The sequence below is a fragment of the Hyposmocoma kahamanoa genome, unplaced genomic scaffold, assembly GCF_003589595.1.
Source record: "Hyposmocoma kahamanoa isolate Upper Pololo Valley unplaced genomic scaffold, ASM358959v1 213, whole genome shotgun sequence".
Taxonomy (NCBI): Eukaryota; Metazoa; Arthropoda; class Insecta; order Lepidoptera; family Cosmopterigidae; genus Hyposmocoma; species Hyposmocoma kahamanoa.
Genome location: NW_020653734.1, coordinates 500,532 through 525,085, shown reverse-complemented (window position 1 = coordinate 525,085; position 24,554 = coordinate 500,532). Strand labels below are relative to the sequence as shown.

Below are 24,554 nucleotides of genomic sequence, written 5' to 3'. Positions count from 1 at the left end.
GTCCCTGCTGCTCGACCCGAGCAAAATGAATCGTATTAGTACAGCAAAAATTTTAATTTGAGCTGAGGTAGTTTAGACTATTAATGCTTCCACATTATGTTTACAATCTGTAGGTACAACTAAAACAACAATGTGAGAACCCTACGCTCCAAGGGGCAAGCTTTGATGCGCCACAAAAGCAGCAGATACACCTAATTGTCTATGGTTTTACAATAGCTGTAACTGTACCGGGGTTGTTGCTGATGCAGGCTTTTCAAACATCACCGAAAGCTGATGTGGAGGTTGATTTTTGCCCTTAACATTAGCGAATGCTGATTTTATTGTATATAAAAAAAAAGCGAAAAATGTACATCCTTTCTGAATTTATTTGGTATTGTAATAAAATATTATTTCAAAGATTTTGTGACATTTTTAACAAAGTAATTAATCTTCTGGAAGGTTATTCGTTCTGGAATTTTATCAAAGTTATATTTTAAAAACAAAAGCTGAACTGTTTTTTCGGCTTTATGGAAGGTTTGTAAGTTATTCCAGCGTGTCGCCTTTTAGGTCATGTCATGACTTGACCATACGCAATGAATATCATGATGAATGCTGGGGGTCTACTAACATTCTCCGCCCGGCATCCGTCCGTAGTTGAAAATAATTGTTTCGGACGGAGAACGAGGGTACAGGGCCTGATGCGGATGTGGATATTATAATTTGTGCAGATTATCCGATGCTAATATTCGCTGCAACCCTGAACTGTACCAACAGTAATTTCTCAACTTTTCTTAACATCTCACCTGGTGAAGCGTAAGGGTCGTGTTGATAGGGAGGCGCGGGCGCAGGCGCGGCGGGCGGCTGGTAGTACTGCGCGCCCCACTCGCCTGCGTAGTACGGCTCTTGGTACTGCGCCGGGCCTGCGCTCTTGGGCGACGCGTAGCGCGAGGGTGAATCGTGCCCGAATTCATCACTGCCATACTGTAACAAAGAAATTGAGAAATTAGACATGCATTATACTTTTCACATAGACAAGGTTCAAATGGCTTATTTGCCTGTGAGAACTTATGAAAGTCTCTTCACTCAGCCAGGTTTAGTAGCTCCTTGTGAAAGAGTTCGTCTCAGGGTGACAGGCGCAGTGGCAGTGCCCCTAAGGTCTTTGCAATTTAAAGCTATGAATGGCACTGAAACTGTTATGGATAAACGTGTCGTTTACCCTCAGGCGCACGACGTGCTCGCCCCGTCGCTTGGTATTATAGTATATATAAAAAATAAAAATACAAACTTTTGTTTGAGGTAAAGAAATGTCTAAATAATTAGTTATATTATTCGTTTAACAACAAATCGTGTCAACGTTAAACGTAATCTGTAAATGGTTATTATAAGTCTATTGAGTTAGTGTTGTGAAACCAGACCGAATTAGGTCTAGACTTGGCTATTGTCTGGATTTTGGCACGAGTGTGGGTTGTTCGAGTTTAGATTTCACTGTGGTTTTGGTATAGAAAGCAGCGATAGCCTAGTCGAGAGAACGTTCGATTTCTATTTGGGGGTTGTAAGATCTATTCCCAAAAGGTATTGTAAGGAGTTTCTAAAGGAATATTTAGCAGAACAAACAAAAAAACATTAGACAACATCACGTACGTAGCTCTGAACCCAAAGTAAGTAAAGCACTTGTGTTATGGAAATCGGAAACAACGACGGTACCACAAACACCCAGAACCGAGACAATATAGAAAACTTAGTTTCTACACTGACCCGGTCGAGGATTGAAACCGGGAACTCAAAGATGGCGACATCGTGAAAACCGGTGTGCAAGGCACTCGATCGCGGAGGCCGTCTAAATGTTTATATTAATTTTTGAAACATATTTGTGAAAACAGTATGCTCTACGCGTGACCCGTGCCTAGCAGTGGGATGTATGCGCTACGTGCCACTTTTTAAGCGAACACTCAGTTTTTAAAATAAAATTAATTGTTAGTTGTACCTTTAATTCAATTGAATTTAATTCTCAATTAATTAATTTATTAATAATAATTTTCTGTTACAAAAATTAAATAGAAAATTTAGAAAGATAGAAATTTAGGAATCTAAATAAAGAAACTTTTTTATATATTCAAATAAACAACAATTAGACTCAACATCGACCTAACATAGCTATGAAAAAACAATAACAACATCTAGCTAACCCTACCCTTAACCACTTGGTCTGTGTCCTTTTCGACTTCGACCTTTATTGATAGAAATCCTTAAACAAACAACATTTTTTTTTTGTGTTAAAATTTAAAAAAACTATAAAAGTTTCACATTGACTAAACCACAGTTTAATCAATAAAAAAAAACTTTCAAATAAAGTTCACGAAATTATCAAAAACTTCTAACCCCTCAAGAAACCTGAATTAGTTAACAGAAAATTACAAACGAACAAAAACAATGACAATCGACTACTTTTTATTACAACGACTTTTTATTTTCAAATTAGTATTAAGTATTATGTGCTGCAGAGCTCCTTGTGAAAGAGTTCGTCCAGGGAAATACTGCCACCTTACCTATTAATGCCGCCAAGCAGAAATGCGAGCATTTCAGTGTACTGGTTTTGAAGGGTAAGGGTACTGGTGAAATTACTGGTACATGGGACTTGCCAACTTATGTCTCAGGGTGACGGGCGCAGTGGCAGTAATATCTGCGATTTAAATTGAATTGAAATTGAAATTACTCCTCAGATCTTTGCGATTTAAAGCTCAGAGTGGTACCGCAACTGTTATGGACAGTTGTGTAGCTTAACGTCAGGCGCACGGCTTGTTAACCGTCACTTGATATTATAAAAAAAAGTTTTAAAATTCAATTTTAAAACAGGACGTAATATATCGAGTTCTTAGGTTTTCGCGATTGTTACACATAGGAAATGAAACTATTTTTCCGGATTTAAATCGCGTACATTTGTTTATATTTGTTTTTTTCTGTAAAGGGCCCGAAACGTCGGTTTGTTTGAAAAACAAATATACGCGAAAAATAGTTTCATTTCCAACAGGACGTAATATTTTAAAACAGTTGTGCTCACATAACACGTGCTCTACACTACAAATCTACGAATTGTCCCTTACGCCCTTTCACTCATTTACGGTGGACTTTTTTGCCACCGCAATTGGCTATCATACGGTTATATTGCATATGCATACACGGCTATACTGCATCTGCCATCACCACACCTCGCAATATGAACCGAACAATTCAACGAAAAAAAAAAAACAAAACCGCACCTGCGTACGTTTATTTGTTTACCTTTGTTCTATTTACAGTGGCCAATTACCACAGCTTTTAAGTTATATAAACATTGCTTCGACACTTAATCGTAAACAAAATTACCCAACGTACCCAAAAACGTATGAAATGACTCATTTCAGGTGCTGTACCAATATGGCTTCTGCCATATAGAGTCGCTGGCCGTATTCATAGATTATCTGTGCAAGTCGAGAAATTCGACAGCGCGTATTATGCAGCTTTTTGTAGCCTAGAGCTCAATGTGAAAGTGTTCGTCAAGGAAACTACTGCTACCTTACTTATTTCTGATGCCAAGCAGCCATATAAGCATTACTGCGTTCCGGTTTTGACGGGTGCAGGTAAAATTATATAATATAATATAATAATTGTGTTGTGTTAAGCCAGTGTTAAAATCTTCAAAGCTCTGAGTGGCACTGCAACTGCTATAGACAGGTGTGTCGCTTATCAACAGGCGCACGACTTGTTCGTTACACACTACAGCAATAAACTCTCGCTAATGGCGAATGAAAATATTGTGACGAACCCTGTATTTCGAATACGGTTCACGAACCTTGAAGTCCCCAACTCGCAGTAGAAGAGAGTGGTGGACTATGACCTTAAAAGCTCCCCTTTGAGAGCATCCGTAGCTAGCAGCAGGATATATAATGGATTGATGATGATGACGATAAGAAACATACTTAGCGCTTATGTCCACTGCATCCGATTCCTACTCGTTCAAATCTAAAAAAATTGTACCCACTTCGGATGTCGCCAGTGCACTAAGTCCAATTGGAATCCGAGAAAATGCTAATATCGCTTGTACGCCTGGAGGTAAAATGATCCCTGTGACATTTCGGACCGTCATTTCTCGGCTTCGGAACTTATACGAACCGCAATTATTACGCTAAAAGTATTTTAACCGAAGAGTCATTACTAAATGGAAGACCACGTATTAGGTAAAGATGTATAGAAAGACGACATGGCTGTAGATTCCACACAAATTTGATTCAAAGTGTATTTATTCCATAACATTAAAGTTTGTTTGAAAAGAACAATCCCTAGAGTTTCTTACTCGTTACTTTACGAAATAAATTATTTTTTGACTTTGACACAAGTCGCACGAACCGTAATGTATTTGTTGTAGTCATCGAGTATATAACCAGAAATAGTGACGAAATAAAGGGCATCCATCATGGCAACTCATCAGGCAAATGGGCCTTATATCACTTTTAAATATCAACTCTCGTTTGCGCTGAAATCACAAATTAGAAAGCTGAAATAGTGCAGCGTCAACAACTGACCTGTGTGTACGTCTCCGTATATTCCAAAAATGTCTGTATTTATTGTAATAAAGATAATATCTACAACAATGCGGGGCTGTTGCAATCAGTGATGTGGGAAAAGCAGCAAAACATCTAATTACAAAACAAACGAAATCACATTTCATCGGTAAGTAAATATTAAATATGTAATTTTGCAATTTTCGTCCATTATAGCAAAGCTCAAGTTAGTTAATTGGTCGATTTGAAGTGAAACAGTTGACGACATACGTCAATTGTTTCGAATTCGGGCTAGCCAATCGGAGCGCAGTTGTCACCGTAATAGAATAGTTATCAAACAAATTAAATGACATTTCGTCTCTATTTCTGGTTATATACTCGATGTTGTAGTTTTACACAAAAATCTAAATATTGACATTATGAGAACAGGCCATTTTGTGCCTTAGTTTTGTTCTATCGTTCTATTGCCTTTTAAAAACAATTTCGAAACATAATAACCGCATTAATAATTCAATAACACCAGTAGTATTGTTACGTGTTATTCTCTTTAACTGCAAGTTCAGAAAACAAGTTAGAAACTTCTGTTAAGTTGAAGTAATTTAACCTTAATTGTCGGCTAAGTTACAACCACGACCTCGGAACTTTAATATTTTTTCTAAATAATTTTTCAAACTATACAAGTTTTCATTGTACGGGATGTAATCGTTTTGTATAAAACACATTCCATTAAATTTTACCAACTCCTGCTGTCCCGATTTTTGTTGTCTCATACAATGAAATGGTCCTTACATGAAACGGAGTTGATCAGCACTAAAAAAAAATTGATCATTTTTATTAATTTTTATGATAACTCACACTTGACCAAATGACTGACTATGCCATTATATTCTTATTCAATTAAAAGATAATTTTATTTCTTTATTTGTATCGGTTTCTGTTAACTTATTTTTACCTCTTACAGTAGGAAAACTAAGCCTCTCTACGAATGTCATATTAAATGTATAAGACCTTTTAATGTTAAAATTTTGGATATTTCTAGCTTTATTTATAAAAAGTTATTGATGTCGACTTATTCATTCGGTAACGAACTTTCGATATCAGTTTAAAGCCTTTTGATATCTCTTATATTTATGGAATAATCGCCTGGGCACACTTAACGATTACACTCTGTGTAGGGTGATATTTTATTAGCGCCCTTTACGAAATAATTAAAATCTGAATAATAATAAGGACATTTATCGACACCTCTCACGTGAGTTGTTCTATGTCAAAATACCCTTTTTTGCTTTTTAACGTAAATACATCATTTTTTATGCATATTATAGGTTCTATGTCTGAAAGTAAACATAACACTAGGTGATTTTTTGCTTTTAATTATGGAACCTATAATATACATAAAACATAACCCTCCTTCTGACATAGTCGGATAAAAAAAGGATATATTTAAGTTAAAAAGCAAAAAATGGCATCTTGACTCAAAACTTACGTGTGAGTGACATAAATATAATTAAGAATTAAAATTAAGATTTGACATTTTGTAATTAAAATGTAGTAGTATACTGTTAAATTAATTTAATTATGTAAATTGTATGCCGTAAAATTGGCAATACGTACTGACACAACAATGTTAAATAAGACCTTATAGACGTGCGTACACAATAAATGATTTGATTTGATTTGATTTGATTTGATTTGATTTGAGGTATGGTTATTATGTATCTACCAAAATGTACAAAATACAAGTAAATGATCGAAGATAGAGCTCAGATCTACACAGGAGCACAAAGTACGTAAATCCTGTGTTATGCTAGTCCTGACTTCCCTTTCACCACAGTTATGACGGATTGAGCTTTCTGTATATGCAATAAGAGCAAAAAAGACGTTGCGCGTTCAGCTTCCGCTCAGATACCTGACGCGAAGCTCACAAATTCTTTTTCGCTCTTATTGTATGGAAAAAGTTATTTTTGATTGGCGTAGTGCAGAGAAGCCGTGACAATTGGACCTATAAGGGGGCAAAAACGTTGGTTTGTTTGAAAAAAAAAAACAAACATAAGCGATTTAGATCCGAAAAAATAGTTTCATTTCTATGTACAAAAATCGCGAAAAGCTAAGAGCTCGACATATATTTATCATAATAATATTTAATTTAAACATCTTAGATCGAGAATACTTAAAAGAGCTAAATGGGTTAATACCACGGATTTTTGTTAAAATACTAACAGAGAGACAGAGAAGGCTTAGATTCATTTAATATGCGATGATGGAGAAGAATGGAGGGAATGTTAAGAATTGTGCAAGAAAAAATAAGCTTATTACGACGACAATAAAGAACCAAACGGAAAAGATGTTTGGGCATCTGTAACGTCATGATATTTGTCATCTCGAAGCATAGAAGGGAAATCGAAGAAAAGAGAGACAGAAGTCTTTTCCCAGACAAAGTTATTTAGATCAGGTAAGGCAAAAAGATAATGTCGTATCGTATACGGAAATCAAAGTTAGGGCACCGACAAGCCTAGCTCTCAAATAAGAAGAAAAAGAAAATTATTCACAAGAATGTAACATTAGATTATTTACATTGTGTCAAAACTTACGTCTTAAATATTTTTTAAATGGTACTTGATTTCATAACTCCGTGTGCCGTTTTTCAAAGCTCTATCTGGTTCTATTGTTCACTACATTTGGTATGCGCTTGCGCTTATACTTAGCGCTTTAACAAACAAACAAAAGAGAATTCGTTGTATCTAGAATTCTGATTTGGCTATGAGGTGTTGCGATATTATTATTATTTATAAACAGAGTGCAAATAAGGGTTATAGTCTTTATTTTGCGGTCATGAGTTGGAGTTAAAAAATAAATAAAAAGGCTTTATACGTCACCATAATACATATACGAACTTAATGGCTAAAAATTGTGTCCAAGAAAAGGTAAAAGTCTCAGTGATTTTGGTTTTAAGGCGTCTTCTGGTAAGTAGTCGTGACAGGAAACACTAAAATATGAAGATACCTTTTCAATACAATGTATAATAAAGCCAATATGATAGTAGTAGGGCATTAGTAGCAGTAGAGACTTGTGAAAGAATTTGTCCAGGGAAGTACTGCCACCTTACCTATTTCGGCCGCCAAGCAGTAATGTTAGCATTGCTGTGTTCCGGTTTTGAAGGGTAAGGGTGCTGGTGAAATTACAGACACATGGGATTTATGTCTCAGGGTGACGGGCACAGTGGCAGTGTCCATCAGATCTTCGCTATTTAAAGGACAGGCGCGTAGCTTACCATCAGGCGCACGACTTGATCGTCCCGTCACTTGATACTATTAAAATATAGGTATAATATATAATACTAATATTTTTTCAAGTTCAAATTTCAAATAACACACATACTGACCATAGAGCTAAAAGTATACTTTTACTGTGTACATTTCTATGTACACAACTGTGTATTTCTGGAACAGACAGACAATGAAATTTAAATGAATGTAGAGGCAGTATATTATTAATATTAATTATAATTTTATTCTTTTATTTCAGAGTTTTGTTGATTAAGCAGTCCGTGACACAGTTAATTTTTGTAACGTACAAAAAGAAATTATCATTTTTCTGTATATTTCTGTCATAGATTTTGTTCTAATTTATGGAAAAGGTATTTTTCTTTCGAATATAATTTAATTCCTGGCTAAAGTTGTTCAGCGTCAAGGACATCATAACATTTGAATACCATTCGGTAGCACCCTGTATATAGAGCAACAACTGCCAACAGAAAGGTGTTCGTCGTATTAAATAAAGCAATATGTGGATAACTGAAACATGTAAGCTGAAATTCAAAATATTACATTCAAAACCTGGTCTCAAACTAGGGATTTTTTTTTTGAGTACCAGAGCGATGAAGTCAACTCACTTGGCAGTACCTAAAGGACTCATACCAGAAATAATTTTGAATTCAATTTTCTGTATTGGTTCTATCGGATATCGAATGCAAGACCTCATCAAAATCGCCAACTGTGCAAACGTCTGAGCTCCCGAGGTCATACATGGTGTTAAAAAATAATGTGAATTATGAATAAAATGTTAATAATTGTAACTTAGAAAAAAATTCCTTCGATCCGGCCGGATTCGATCCGATGTCTTCTAGAATACCGTGCCAGACGCTATACCAAGTTTGTCGTAGCGCCATGTATGAGAAATCTATGAAAGTTTTATCACCCAGTTAGATACCTTTACAGCTACCGGCCCTGGCGAGAGATGTCGCTATTCACTGTATTTTAATTTTTTTTATTATATTAATTAATATCTTATTTGATATTCAATTATTTTTTATAAAAAAAAACCGATCTTAAAAGTTCGTGGAATTGCATCTATTTGCCAAGTTTTGTTGAAATCGGTTACCGAAAAGTGCGCAAAACCGACCCATTTCTAGTTTGCCACCCTTAGAGGTGGAATATTTTATTCAATTTGAAGTGGGACCAATACTGAGGTCTTCTTTCCAACAAAAAAAGAATCGTCAAAATCGGTTCATAAATTTGTAGCGTAACATACATAAAAAAGTACAGTCGAATTGAAAACCTCCTCCTTTTTTTGAAGTCGGTTAAAAATAACGCAAAAATAGTTATTTATTTTTAAATTTATTGTATTATAGTAAGAGATCGGACAAACCAAACTGCATTTGGGTAATTTTCACATTAGTTTTCTCTGTCCCATTTCAGTGGCAATTTTTATTGATTAAATATTCAAGTATATTATCGTAACATATTAAATAATATTTTAAGATACTCTACACGTCAATATTAAATAACACTTCACACGCAGAACGCGTGTATTTTTAATCGACTTCAAAAAAAGATTCTCAATTGGAATGTTTTTTTTGTATGTATATTACGCCATAACTCAGGCATGTGTAATTTTTTTCGCTGGATAGAGGGTACATCCGTAGTGGTCCCATTTCAATTTGAGCCCCCTCTAAGGGTTTTTATTTAGTAGCAGTAGAGCTCCTTGTGAAAGAGTTCGTCCAGGGTAGTACTGCCACCTTACATATTTCTACTGCCTACTAATAATGTGAGCATTACTGCATTCCGGTTTAGACTTCGCAACTTATGTCTCAGGGTGACGGGCGCAGTGGTAGTGCACCTTAGATCTTTGCAATTTAAGGCTCCGAGTGGCACTGTAACTGTTATGGACAGGCGCGTGGCTTACCATCACGCGCGCGACTTGCTCGTCCCGTCACTGATGTTATAAAAAAAGAGGGTGGAAAAGCACGGGGTGAATCCGATTTCGCGCACTTTCCGGTACCGATTTCAATATAACTTGGCAAATAGATTGTGGAATTATTCCACGCATTTTTGAGGATTTACTATTGTTAGCATCTTTTTTTAATCTTCAGTTACTTTTAGGACCTTTGTTCTAGCGAACATGCCAGTCCTATCATAACCTTATTCTAATTGTCATACAATTTATAGTAAAATTCATTAGAAGTACTACATTAACTATGGCCGATTTACCATGTTACATAATTTTTTTCTATATTTTGACAAGGGTTCAAACAGAATCCCTTGGAAGAAGTTGTTGTTGGAGCGGTTCAAATGTAATAGAATCATCAGTAGTTGTAGCTGGCTTTCGTTCTTGGTACATTCTGCCAACAAGTGTTGGACGTCTTCAATTACAAACTTCACAATTTGGTGAATTCACTTTTTTCATAAGATATCCAAGCTTATTCGACGGATAACGGAACGTAGCTTAAACATTGTAACAACATCTAGGTTAGCATCTTATGGGCGTAGATTTTAACTTGTATTGCTTGTTATTTATTTTAAGTACTAACACCACGGACTCTTGAATAAAAAAGAAGAAATTTTATTTCAATTTTATTCTTATTACTTTTCAGTATCAGTAAATATAATGTAGCTGTGGTAGCCTAATGACTGACTGTATGACTGACCTCTCAAGCAAAGGCCGTGGGTTCGAATCCGGGCTAGCACGTCTGAGTTTTCGGAATTCATTCAAGGAAAACCATTGTGATGAAACTTGCACGTGGAAGAAGGGTTTTACAACTCTCGGAAGACAGAGTGGCGGACTATAGCCTAAACCCTCGCCTAAGAAGAGACCCGTGTCCAGCAGTGGGACGTACAAATGAGTTGATGATGAAATGAAACCCTGCTTTTCCGATAAACTTTGAATGAATGTAAGTATGTCGACGAACCCATTAATTGTGTCGACTTAAAAAAAACGCATTTCAGTTCTTCTAAAAAATAAATCACTACGAAACCGGCTCCCAATTTCTAAATCAAAACGTTTGAGTTATATCCGTTAGATGATAATAACGTATTAGATATGCCGTTAAACTTAAACCAACCATAAATAGTTGTAAATTAAGAAGTTACTGGTGCTTCTCTGACCGAGTTTCGAAGAGATGGTTCACATTTGAATTCATTAATAATAATGATAATAATTACGTGTCGTTCGTCGGTTCTTGAACTTGAGTTCCTGACCCCGGCCGGCTGTACCATTGCCGGAGAATACCGCCTTTCTTATTTAAAAATTCAAAGTCAATCGTAGAATTTAAAATAAGTACCCAAAATAATAAATGTAATTGATATTAATTTATAGGTTTTTCACAATGATGGTACAGGTTAATAAACTTTAGGCCATGGGAGAGGCGAGAATCAAAAATAGACACCCTAAATAATAACAATTTATTTGCAAACTCCAGTGAGTACAGTGTACAAAATAACGCCACCAAATTCTACGGCATAAGGTGTATAATATAGATATTAAAAGTAGCAGAAGAATCATAACACATGACAGACAGAACTTCAAAAAGGAAAACCTGTGCAAGTACCAGTTTGTTTATACGGGAAGGGCACTGTAATCTGTGCAGGCAAGCCCGCACAGGGATCTTCTCAGTCAGGTAATCTAACCCTAGATTAGTCCGTTTGTAAGGACGTCATTCGGATCTCAAATGGCGTCGGGTGAGCTGCCCCAGGTGCACATACAGGACCCTATTTTCCAGATAGGTCTTCTTCTACTTCTACTACTTCTCTCTCTTCGTCTCTGTCCATGACCAAACGAAGCAGTTGTCCCGCGCTCGTGATTTCGCTCCACTCCCTTATGTTGCGTAACCACGACTTTTTACGTCTTTCAGTGCGTCTCTTGTCTTCAACCTTTCCCTCATTATAAGTTGAAGCAGTCGGTATCTATCGTGTCGAAGCACGTGACCGAGATATGTAACTTTGCGCTTCTTGATGGTCCACATCAGCTGGCGTGAAGTGTTAATGCGCAGGAGTACTGTCTCGTTGACTTTCTGCATCCAGCTGTAAGCACTCTTATTTCCCGTTGCACACAGCGCAAATAACGTTTGCCACCGCTAAGCCGTCGACTCTAAAGTCTAGTCTACTACCAAATCTCCTTTCTGGTGGCGGAGTTGTAAGGCATGCCCACTTTTCGACGACGATGCGTCTCTCCAGTTCCCAGAAACTGGAGACTGGAGGACTGGAGGATGTCTAGGTCGTCTTCTACTAGCTCTCGGGGCTAGTGTCGGAAGGACATAGCTTCCGACGTAAAGGGCAACTTCAGTGCCCCACAGTGGCACGGTACAATATACGGCGCCTGGCGGTAAGCAACACGCTTGTCCATAACAGTTACAGTGAAGGGCACGGCCACTGCACCCTGAGACATAAGTTGACAAGTCTCATGTGCTACTACCGCTTGGCGGTAGCAAAGGGTAGTGGGAGTACTTCCCTGGACGAACTGTTTCACAAGGAGCTCTAATGCAATTAAATATAATTTTGGTTAGTTTTTTGTTCATTTATATTTTGGTTAAAACCAAATTTGGCTGAAACCTTCGTCGACGCGCAGGTTTCATCGCAACGTGTTCCATCACCGATCGTCATGATCTACAGTCAATTATGTTTATGTTTTTCTCAAATTTTGATCAAAGTCCTTTTCAGCGTCATGCTGGCCTAGCCCCAAACGAAACTAGACGATATAAATTATGAATCCATATAAACTAAGATCGTTTCGTTGAAATTAGTTCTGTCGGGAAATAAATCAGAACTTTCGCGTGTTTAACTCCAAATCTGCCGTCAAATATACCAAAAGTATTTAAATCTCAACGCCGCATATACTTACACCCTTGTATTGTAACAGGAAACACTGCGCGTACGCAGCGCGTCATGGGAATGAGATCCTGCTGGATCGCAGCGTGACTCATCCTCAATTATGCGGAAATGATGCCACATTTGGATTTTATGAGTATTGTTTAAGTCTTAATGTAGATGTATTTCGTTCGTTCTATCCATTGACTTACAAATAAATGGACGACGGGTGTAATACAAAAACCACGAAAAAAATGTCCCAAGTCAATCTATTTAAACGTAGTGACATGTAAAGGAATATGAAAAAGCTAAAACGTTGAATTTAAATTGTAGTGTCATCGCAGTACTGTCTAATTTTGCTTGCTTTCGCTGTCAGTCGAACAAACGAAGACTAAAGCGTGAATGACGCTCTGTATACGATTTTAATGCCCTATAAGTTCGGACACTTTTTATCGCGGACCCGACGTCCGTATAATTGTAAGTCAATGGTTCTATCAGTTGAATATGAATTTTATTTCCAGTTTGTCATGATAATCCAACGAATGGCAATTCTGATTCCCATTCTTTCGTCCAAAAATAAACAATCCCGGATAAAATCGTTGAAGTGTGTGAGAGAAAGAGCGGTAGTAGCCTAACGAAAGAATAGTTGCTTCAGATTAACGATATCAAAACAGTATTGAGTAGCATTAGTTATTACTACATTCCAGTTTTAAAGGGTAAAGGTGCTGGTGAAATTACTAGCACATGGGATTTAGCAACTACTGCCTCAGGGTGACGGGTGCTCTGGCGTGTCCGTCAGATCTTTGCGATTTAAAACTCTGAGTGTTACTGCAATTGCTGTGGACAGGCTTGTCATGTAACACCAGGCGCTTGACCTGTTCGTTCCGTTCCTTGGTATCATAAAAAAGTCAATCGACAAAAGTAAATGAAAACTCTTTGAACGTAGCCTTTTTGTTACTGCTTTTGCACCGCGGGGCTTCCTAAAAAGTAAATTGATGCAAAATTATCGCGAGTCTAAAGTATATCGATTTCTTTATCATTTCAAAGTTAAATCGACCACGCGTTGGCTTTTCCAGTAAAACAACATCCCACGCGGTCGTTTTGGTTTGACAAATAACTACGTGTCACGTAAATTTTGCTGAACTAATCGTCTTTATTTGCAACCGCGCAATGAAGACGCTTGAAGATGCTCGAGGACCTCGGTGGCCTAACGGCTTGCTCTGCGGGCGTTAGATACGGAGATCTCGGGTTCGATTCCCGGTGGTGTTCATTTGGGAAATGAGTTTCTCTAAATCCTGTCCAGAATGAAATCTATTGCTCTGGTACTCATAGTGCAGGGAATTCCCTAGGAGAGGCTAGGTAATTGGCATAGTAAAATAAGAGAAGCATGGTATAATAATTTGAGTATAATAACGCAATTGCGAACCTCCTTTTTTGAAGTCGATTAAAAATAGTAATGTGAAACGCAACGCTGTGATCGATGTGTAGACATGGACTTGACATGAACTTATCTTTATTACACTTATGCAGAAATTAAATATTTCTTCAATATATAAAAGATTCCGAGTATGTCACAGCCTATATTATCAATATTCCCTTGGAAAGGATTATCATGTCTTCTTCCCTGACTGAAACATCAATGAACTGACTGAAGTATCTAGGACTTTTAATCATGAGAATAAATATTAATAGAAATATTAATAGAGTTGCGTGGAGTGGTCTAAAAATACATGTTATAAAACATTGGACGTTCCAAATCGCCGATATAAATACTCGTTCGATAACACTGTGGCATACACGAGTGGTATTATTAGATTGCGGCTTTAAAGTTTGTAGTTTGTGCAATATTATTTTTTTACATATGTACGTCGTGAGCGCGCAATAGAACTACTATCTATTCTACTATCTTCTTCTTATTCAAGAGCGATCCGTCTAAGTTCAACTTTGAGCTCTTAATAAGACACGAGGGTAACACTCTCTAAGACGACTCATTCTGCAAGAAAAAATCCAAGTCGCAGTGTGATACACCACGAGTAGCACATAGCTCTTTCATGCCACATTTTCACGAGCTCAAGTGGGTATAATAGAAAAATAAATAAATAACGCACGTACTCATAGCCCCGCATTGGGGAAACCCTGTATCGTAAGTATCATGGACATAAACAACCACAAAGTACAACCAAACTCACGAGAGAAATAAATGTAGGCCATATAATTATTTCACCCGGCGCAGGAATCGATCTGTCAATGTTATCCAACTTCCGGTAGGAGATTGTACAGCAAGGAGAAGAAGATACGATAAAACGTCAAATTTCGTCTAGGGTTTGCCGCTTTCTATTCTTCGATCTCTTCAAACTGTCGTATCCTTTATACCTTTCAGTTCTTTCCTTCAAACTGATTACCTCCTTTTTCTATTACTTCTGATATTTCTTTATCTCTCTGTGTCATCCAAGCCTCACTGTTAATGCAAAGCTCCAAATGTATATTTTTAGGAGTTTGGTGATCGTTTTGGAAATGTTTGCTTCTAGATGTTTCTTACAGTTAAAAAGCTGGGAAACATGTACAATTGAAAAAGAAAACTTTTTTACTAGTACAAATTCAATACGCGTAGACGGGAATACGCTTGGTTTGCTAGGGTACTACATCCTGGAAGACACAAAAATAGCTGACCCCGCGAAGTGAGCACATCTGTTATATCAAAAGGTTAACCTAAATTGGTGAAACGCGCTTAAAAGTTTCGCTCACGGTATTGTGTTCTCTTACAAAAGTTATTGCATGAATGTATTCAAACGTTACTGTTATTTTATAATAAATACTAGTGATTTATTTCTGCAAATTAATGTTTAAGCTTAAAAACTTAAACCAGAAAGTCTAAATTTCCAAATCAATACTGCTTTTGTTGAACAAGTTATAAAATAAAAAAAAGGAAATGCAAATCAATAACAAACACGTTAAACGCGTATATGACTCAGCTACAGAAGATCCACAAAGATCTTATGCTACTCACACACATGTATAGTCCGCGACTGTAACGACGTTATCTACCCATCTCGCTTCAGGACGTCACACGTGTTTTCTCCACCAGGCATCAATTAAAAGAAGCCTGCATCCCGGGATTGCTTGGTCAATAGCCATTGTCAACGTTTTCGTTTGAATATCGACGATTGAGACACTGCTCCTCCTACAGAAGATTATGTATTTTTACTTTTTATACCCCCAAAAAGTAACTTACCAGGTGTAAATGTATTATGTTTTTACATTTGATTAAGTTCAACACTAGGTTTCATCATACCACAATAGTATTATAGCATAAAACATTTACATATTTTTCCGGTATCTAAATAACGTGTGAAAAGTATTTAAATTGCTTGTACAATTATATCTCAAACGCTTGCTCTGTGAACCCCTAAATCCACTTATCCGTAGAACAAAGACCTATGTGCAAGACACTGCTTATTCTCAGGACACTGTACATTTCTATCGTTGTACTTCGTTGATGGACCGTTGTTCGATTTTATATTATTTCCGAAACGAAATAACATGTAAAAAATCTGAAAATACCTATATATAGGCCTTAGTTTGAATAATGTTATGTATTTATCCTCTTTTCGCTGTATAATCACATCGGACCGTGTTCTTCGGATGTGTCAATATATACTTACAGATACATACAGCATCTTTTCGTTCGATGCCGTAACAAGATTGACGGGAGGTAGTTAACACCTGCCGATCATACTGTTAACCAGGTGTAAGAATACGAATGCTACTCACCCCGCTCTCTTGACTTGTGACAGCAGGCAGACCGTGTTCCTCGTTGAATCTTCTCCTCGCCCGATGCCGTAATAAAGCTGATGCGTCAGGTTGTCCAAATTGAAACACTTGTTCTTCCCTCAAGAACCGTTCACTAAAGTCTGTTGTTACGTACTCTGGCACTTTATCGTACTCCCTAACACTGTCCAGTATCTCCGTGGTCAGACGGAGACTATCCGACGTCGACCTTAACGGTTCTTCGCGGTAATTTTCGCATATCTGGTTAAACGTGTTGAAGTATTCCGTAGCCAGGTCCGTTTTCGGTTGATAGTCGTCCCCTGGAGGTGGTTCAGCAGGGAGAAAACTTGAATCCATGTTTGTGTCATGCAAGGCCATGGTTTGTCATTTTTTTGCGTTTGGTTTGTTATTTAAATTTGAACTTCTTGCACTTGGCCGTTGGACGCATTACTGATTGCACAGTTTTTTAAATAAACTTTTGTTTTTATTGCACTGTTTATATCACTCTTGTTTTTAAAACAATATTGTTGTTAAAGTATTCTGATAATTAAAACAGTTATGTTAAATTCTTTAATATCACCAACACATTTAATTTCTGGTTCTTTGTTCTAGCGTTTGATAAATTTAAAATTAAACTTCCTGTGATTAATAAAAGTAAATATTAGCTGTGTTTACACTCACCACATTGTTTTTAATTCTTCTGTGGCATTCTACACCAACACTAAGATAGGTTTCAACAAAAATGCGGAAGAATCTAGAGAGAACGCGCATTTCAGTATTGAAGAAAACGACAAAGGCCCAAAGCACATCGCCCAGTACACAAATCTTTTATAAGAAGAGGTATTCGAAAATACAATTTTGCATGTATTTCAACATGTTTGCTAAAAATATAACAAATCAATCCAAGATACTACACTAAGAATTTCGCGTAAGCACACCGGCCGTGGCACATCCACTAAGAAGCTTATTAACATTTCTGATTTTGTCCGTTTATCGTAGCATTTGGGCATTGAGATCCATGGTACAGTTGATCAGCGAAGACCACCCAAAAGATGACCAAGACATCCAACAACAAATACGGAATGATATAAAAGTTTGAAAAAAAAAACTATAGAAAATTTACCACCTTGCATCCTCTGGGAAAGTAACCCTATCGAAAATTTGCACGGGAATCTAACTCCGGACAAAGAAGTCGCAGGTAAGCGAACTGCACCTTTTGGGGTGCGACTGATATGTCAATGATTTGAACATGTATAGAAATAAGCACTTGAAAAACAAGTCAATAGAAAACTGATGTCAAAAAATAATTTTAACTAGGTTATTGTTATTATAACATCTGACACGGAAATTGGATACCATAATCAAATTACTGATTGAATAAATGTAGGTTCAAAATTGAGAGATATGCTTGTTGCATAGCTGACCTGATCGCGGAGATCGAAGATACGTATGATAATATTGTACTCATGATATCCGATTACTTGTATTAAGAAATCTCGGTACTAATGAACCACGATAATCATCGTCAACCCATACGTCCCACTGATAAGCACGGGTCTCCTCTCAAGCGAGGAGGTTTGAAACATTGACCCAATGTGGGTTGGAAACTTCACAAGACGTGCGGATTTCATTACAATGTTCTCCTTCACCGAAAAAGGTATTGGGAAACTCAAGACCGCCTAGTGATCTTGAGTATACCACAGCTTCCATGATCAATGCAATAGATTCGATGATGAACATGCTATGAAAGCAATATTCAATCATTCCGCGGCTAAATAATGTGTTGGTTAAAGAGTACGTGTGTTTTGTAACTGGCTAAGTTTAAACAAAAAATAACTTTTTTCCTTTTAAAATGTTATTCTGTTTTAAATTTATATATTCATGAAAAAAGCCGAGAACTTGGTGAATCAAAAAGGTGTCGTATTTCATCATGATAATGCCAAACAACACACATATTTAAATAAGTAATACATTCAGGTGTAACTATGCGGAAGGCCACGTTAATAAAAATGGAAGTAAATTGATTTGCAAAATAGGTGCACTTGTGTTGAATGTTTTTTCATGCAGTTAATTTAAAAATAAATGAAAAAAGTCCCAAACACCACCATCAAAAAATACACCCGACACGTGTTTCGCCTCTCTACGAGGTATCCTCAGATATATTCTTTTCACTATAGCCTTAAAAATGATAACGTGAACGCGAGATGGAGAAGTCCCGAGTTCAACATCTGATAAAACAAATTCCAATAACGATCGTTGAGTAACGAATTCAAAATCGGAACGCCGTAACGGTGGGTATCCATTACGTTCGCGCACGAACTATGTTTCGAACATCTGCAACCGCTCTAATGGAAACGTTACGCGTATCACTACAAGAAAACCGAGTGTTCCATTAGGTTCGCGCATCGACTGCTCCGCGCGTGCAACTGCTTCACAGTTTTCATTTGAACGTTAAGCGATCATGTCGTCCACACAATTAGTATCTAGAGTTACATACATTTTAATTGATTATATTGTTCACGAGCTAAATATTTCTCTTCGGACAACTTCATAGCGAACTTAAAACATCTTAGCGGAGTGTAGAGCGAGACACCTGAAAACATCTTGCTTGCTCGCGTCCACAAACACGTTGCTCCGCTTTGTGTTCGTGCAAAAACCGCCAACGTGCAGCGTTGCATGGGAAAGTATCCACTAATGGAGCAGTTGCATATGCACGGAGTATAGTCGGTGCGCGAACCTAATGTATACCCACCTTAATGCTCTCATTACAGCTCGGCCGCAGGAATAGGTAGAGACAAGCAGCTCTGTAGCTTATTGTGAATTTTTGTCATAGAACAGGAAATTATCTAGTTTGAAACCAGGTCATCGGTGTGGTTAGCTTGCAAAGTTTTTATTATTACCTACAGCATAAGAGCGAAACCTCTTACCGCCGTTGTATTTATCCGGAAAAAAAAGCGTAGGCATATAATTCTACTTTCAATCCCATCTCAATTCGCCGACTTATATTACAACAGCTTTACGGCAAACGATTGAATTTTTTCCGACCTTAGCACATCGTAAATAACAATTTTGCGCATGACGCCGCAGGTAGGAAATAGGGAGCCTTTGAAACAGCGCATTATTACAAAAAATAGTCAAGCCGTACAATGGTAGTAAGTCGAGTGTCAAACTATGTCCATTTCAAGTTTCAAAAGATATATTATGCGTTATTCTTTGACTGAAGTAGACTTGCAAAATTTTGAACTGAACACACCAATGTCAGAAATTAATGAGCGTTCTAAACAAACAGAATTAACTATTTAAGATTAGGTATACTTTGTACATAAATACAACTGGAAGTTTAAACGTATCTACATATATACTTATATCTTGAAATAAATAACTGCGAACACAATATCAAGATCGATTCGGAAAGAAGTAGGTTAAATAGATAGACTCGGAAAGGCGTAGATAAAATACATAATGACTCGAAAAGACGTAGGTGACATAGATAACGACTCGGAAAAACATAGGTAACATAGACATTGACTCGGAATGTAGTAGTTAATTTTGAGATCAACTCGGAAAGAAGTAGTAATGAGTAGATCGCACTTGTAGTGAAGTGGGTAATAAAAGATCGACTCGGAAACTAGTAGTTCCATTTTGAGGTCGACTCGGAAAGAAGTAGTTGAAATAGAAATAGACTATCCGATCGGGACATATTCGGATAAGCCGTATAGATATCAAAAATATTAAATTTTGAATATTGTTTTAGCTAAGTCATGGCGATAACATGTCTCGTAGCTATACCTTCGAGTACCCCCATCAAAGTATCTAATTAAGCATGGTTAATGTATTGTTTAGACGGTCCCTTGTAAAATAAAAGACGCTCAATTTTTTATCACGAATAAGCGTTTTATACAGGCACCACCATGAGACCATGGGAATCAGCTGATCGCGGTGTCAAGTTTCACGACGTCGGTGGCCGCCTCCCAGGTGTGAGACATTACTATCGAAGATTATTACGACAGGATTGATTTCACACAGTGTATTCGATTAACTTGTAAATGTCAATATTGCTGCCTGGTTTTTCGGTTAAGAGTATACATAGAGGTTACAGTATGAGGTATTAACCACTCTATGTATATTACTTGAAATGTAAGTAAATATGCTATGCCTATATTAATATATCGACAAGCTTAAATTTCAGGCAGCAGTAGAGTTCGTCCAGTGTAGTACTGCCACTTCACTTTTTCTGCCGCTAAGCAGTAATGTTAGCATTACTGGGTTCCGGTGCTGGTGAAATCACAGGTACATGGGACTTGTCAACTTATGTCGCTGGGTGACGGGCGCAGTGGCAGTGCCCCTAAGATCTTTGCGATTTAAAGATCTGAGTGGCACCGCAGCCGTTATGGATAGGCGTGTCGCTTACCACTAGGTGCACGACGAAAGTTGAACATTTCGAGTTGCTTTTCCTTACATTATCTTTTAATATTGTTTAATATCATATTAATATGAATCAAGTGTCACAGACTTTTTTCATATCCATGCAGGGGCTTCTTTTAACAACTGAGCCATCGGGGTGATATAAAGTTACTGCAGCTTCAATTTATGCTTACGAGAAAGCTTAGAAGTTACACGACTTCGCTGTAAGTTTGTAATAAGTTTTATATTATTTTCAAAGTTATTAACGAGAAGTGAAATTTTTAAACATACTAAGACATCATGTCTATTTTTCAGCAAGGTAGACAGATATTACGGATTTGGAAACCTAAGAAAGGTTTGATCTAAAAAAATTTAAGAAAAATTTTTATAGATTTTTCACAGAAACGTTAAAAACCAAAAAACAAAGATCTGCAACAAGCAAAAAGAAAAATTCGTAAGGTCTGCTGGTCCGTTCCGTAGCTCTGTGGGGAGAGCGTCAGACACGGTATTCTGAAGGCGCTGGTTCGAATCCAACCGGATACTAAATAAAAGAACCGACCTCAAAAGTCGTGGAATTACATCTATTTGCCAAGTTTTATCGAAATCGGTTACGGAAATCCCTTAGCTTGCCAAGCTCAAAGGTCTTCAAATTTAAATGGGATCACACCCAGGTACCCTTTTTCCAACCAAAAAAGGTATCATCAAGATCAGTTCACAATTGCTGGAGTTATCGCGTAACATTAACACAAAAAAGAAACAGTCGAATTGACAACCTCCTTCTTTTTTTAAGTCGGTTAAAAAAACATCTTTATCTTCTGTAACTTGAAAAAAAAATTGCAAATAAAAAATAAAGGGGGAACGATTATCACCTACGAATTCTTCTAAACACCTGGTCACACCTAAAAGGTTCCGTAGGGAGTTGAATCCAGTGACCTTGACCCAACACCTGTCAGATGGTGCATGTTTACAACATGCAGTTGGTCAATTTGAATACACATACTTTTAGGAACATATGGCAGTCGAGACAGGTGCACTGCTGTGCATGGAGATCTTCTACGTGTAACCTTATCGCTTTAGCGAAGGTCGGTGTAGATGTTTGTTTTCGTACATGTTCAACGCGCGTAAATTCAGCTGCGGCTTTTTCCGTTACATTTTCGTTGCATCTCACAATTTGAAAGTGACAAATTTTTTTAATGAATAACAGACACACGCTTGGCCACGATCGCACCTGATGTTAAGCGTCGATGGAGAAAGCTAAGCCTTTCTTGAGTGAGTGTTATACCAACGACATAAGGACGGAATGTTCCGGATTTTCTAGTCGATTTAAGGAGGAACGGTGAAATGTGAAACTAAATTGATCTTTCAAGCGCTCGCTCTCGGAAATGTATTCCCAACAGCAAAAAAAGGGTTTTCTGAGTTGGACGAGATTTTGGAACCCCGAAGGTGCTTGAGGGAAGATCTAAAATAGGAAACGTGGCAGTAAATCCTTACTATTCTGCCGCCAAGCAGCGTTTCGGTTTTGAAGGATGCTGGCGAAAATACAAGCACACAGGACTTGTCAACTTATATATCAGAGGGCCTGTGCCCCATAGATCTCAGTGGTTTAAAGCTATGAGCGGCCCTGTAACTTCGCTTACCAACAAGCGCACGACTTGTTCTTCCCATCACGCCTATCCGTAACAGTTGCACTGCCTCTCAGAGGCTTTAAATTGCAAAGATCTTAGGGACACTGCCACTGGGCCCGTCGCCCTGAGATACCAGCACCGTGCCCTTCCAAACCGGAACACAATAATGTTCACACTACTGTTTGGCGGCAGAAGTAGGTAAAGTGACAGTACTTCCTTTCACAAGGAGCGCTACTGCTACTAGATAATATCACATAATCACATACCTTACTGGAAGTATTTCAACAAAACAATACAGATGGTTACTAAACTCGAAGGTAAACTATAATAGAAATATGTAATAACAAACATAAAAAACGAGTGCATAGAGTGCAACCAAAAAGGCAATCCTCAGCATATTATATTTCGGCAATGTTCAGCTGCAACACTGTTCCTTTGCCGTCTGTTCATCTTGCGGTTACAAGTCGTTTCTGAGTTGGTACACCGGAAGATTTCAATTAAAGTCGTAGGGTGAACCACCACGTTATACCAATCATTCTCATACTGTGCTATTAGAGTAATGGAAATTTCAAATTCTTTTATGGACAACAGCGACATTGTTATGAATTCAAAAAGTTGTCGCACCGGACAAGAGTTGGTCCCCAAAGTAATTCTCCTTATCACCAGGCGAACGAATTGTTTATCCCGTCACGTGGAGGTATCACAGAAAAAGCGAAGGCGCGCTACTGATTCGCTGGTCTGACCTTAAAGTAGCGGGCAAAAATTGAATGAAGAAATACAAGAGCGGAAGGAATAGCGTGTATTCAAAGGGGTCCCTTATCACTGGGTTGGATAGCTGTCGGAAAAGTGAAGAAATTCCAAAATAGACTCGTCGTGTGTCTATAAGTTCGTTTCACCTGTTGTTTGGTCCACCAAGTCAGTTGCTATCGGACAGAGCCGTCCAGTTCTGTGTAGTGAAGTGATGTCAAGATCTCGTTTTCATCACACTTGCGACTTACGTCCTTCAGTATCGTATGCGTTTAGGTACAGCACGCATTCCTGTGTTATGCGGTATTAAAAACAAGTATAATGTTTTGCCTGTCAATCATAACAGAAAGGACAAAGGGCGTCACATGACGTCCATTACGTCCTTCTCTTACATTACCTTACGATAACTTGTAACATACTAACCAACATAAGATAATTATTACGGATGAGAATGGTAAACGTTAGAAGATGCCATTTTGGTATCCCAATAGTAATGTTGGGGACCTGGCTGACTCTTAAAAGGAACTGTTTCATTCTGATTCTAACATCAAGGTCTCTCAGTCCTTTCTTTGCAAACAAGTCGTGCGCCTGGTGGTAAGCGACACGCCTGTCCATGACAGTTGCAGTGCTACTCAGAACTTTAAATCGCAAAGATCTGAGGGGCATTGCCATTGCATCCACCACCCTGAGACGTAAGTTGACAAGTCCCCTGTACCTGTAATCCGAAACGATATGGATCTAGAAAAGTCGGACCCACTTCGGACAAGTCCGATTAAAATCCAAGAAAATAACGAATATCGCTTGTACAACTAGAGATAAAACGACACTTTGGACACTCTGTGACATTTCGGATCGTCATTCTCGGATTCGGAATATTACGACGTTGTGCAGATACGCTCTTACCCTTCAAGTCCAGAACGCAATCATTCTCACATTACTTACTGCTACCGATATCATGCATGCCGATATCAGTTCATGTTCATTAAAGGAATCAACAGGCGAAATATATATTTTTTACTAAAGTATAGCAGTCTGTACTGACCATCGTTACGAACCTACGATAATTTAATTAGGGCAATTCCTAATATGTTTGTGATTGTTTAGTAAACATACCTCATGTTAACGATGAAGGGAAATATCGTGATAAAACCGATAAACCGAAGAAGGTTCAAAAACCTTGAAAGCCGTGTGATGTCCCTAACCTGCGTCGGGCCTATATGATGGTGTATAGCCAAAACACTCTTCTTGGAGTTTCTTTATAGAATAGAATTTGTCATTATTATTAAACAAAGTTCGAACACTTCACTTCGATCCGTTTGGATTCGAACCAACGTTTCACAGCAATCCGTGCTAGACGCTATTCCAACTAAGCCACGGAACGAAATAGCGGTTACGATTTTTTTCATTCGTTT

At 37.7% G+C, this 24,554-nt stretch overlaps 1 protein-coding gene across 3 annotated transcripts in view; it reads right to left on the bottom strand.

The window, feature by feature from the left end:
- Positions 1–373: 373 nt before the first annotated feature.
- Positions 374–24,554, bottom strand: part of LOC113227695 (protein daughterless-like) — a 215,993-nt gene continuing 191,812 nt past the window's right edge. For 2 of the 3 annotated variants that reach the window (XM_026460672.1, XM_026460671.1), the window contains one exon: positions 374–960. In XM_026460672.1, coding sequence (XP_026316457.1) covers positions 709–960 — 252 coding nt within the window. In that variant the 3' untranslated portion in view covers positions 374–708. Of the gene's footprint in view, positions 961–16,369; positions 17,006–24,554 lie in introns of all 3 variants that reach the window. The other variant, XM_026460670.1, reaches the window with a different exon arrangement.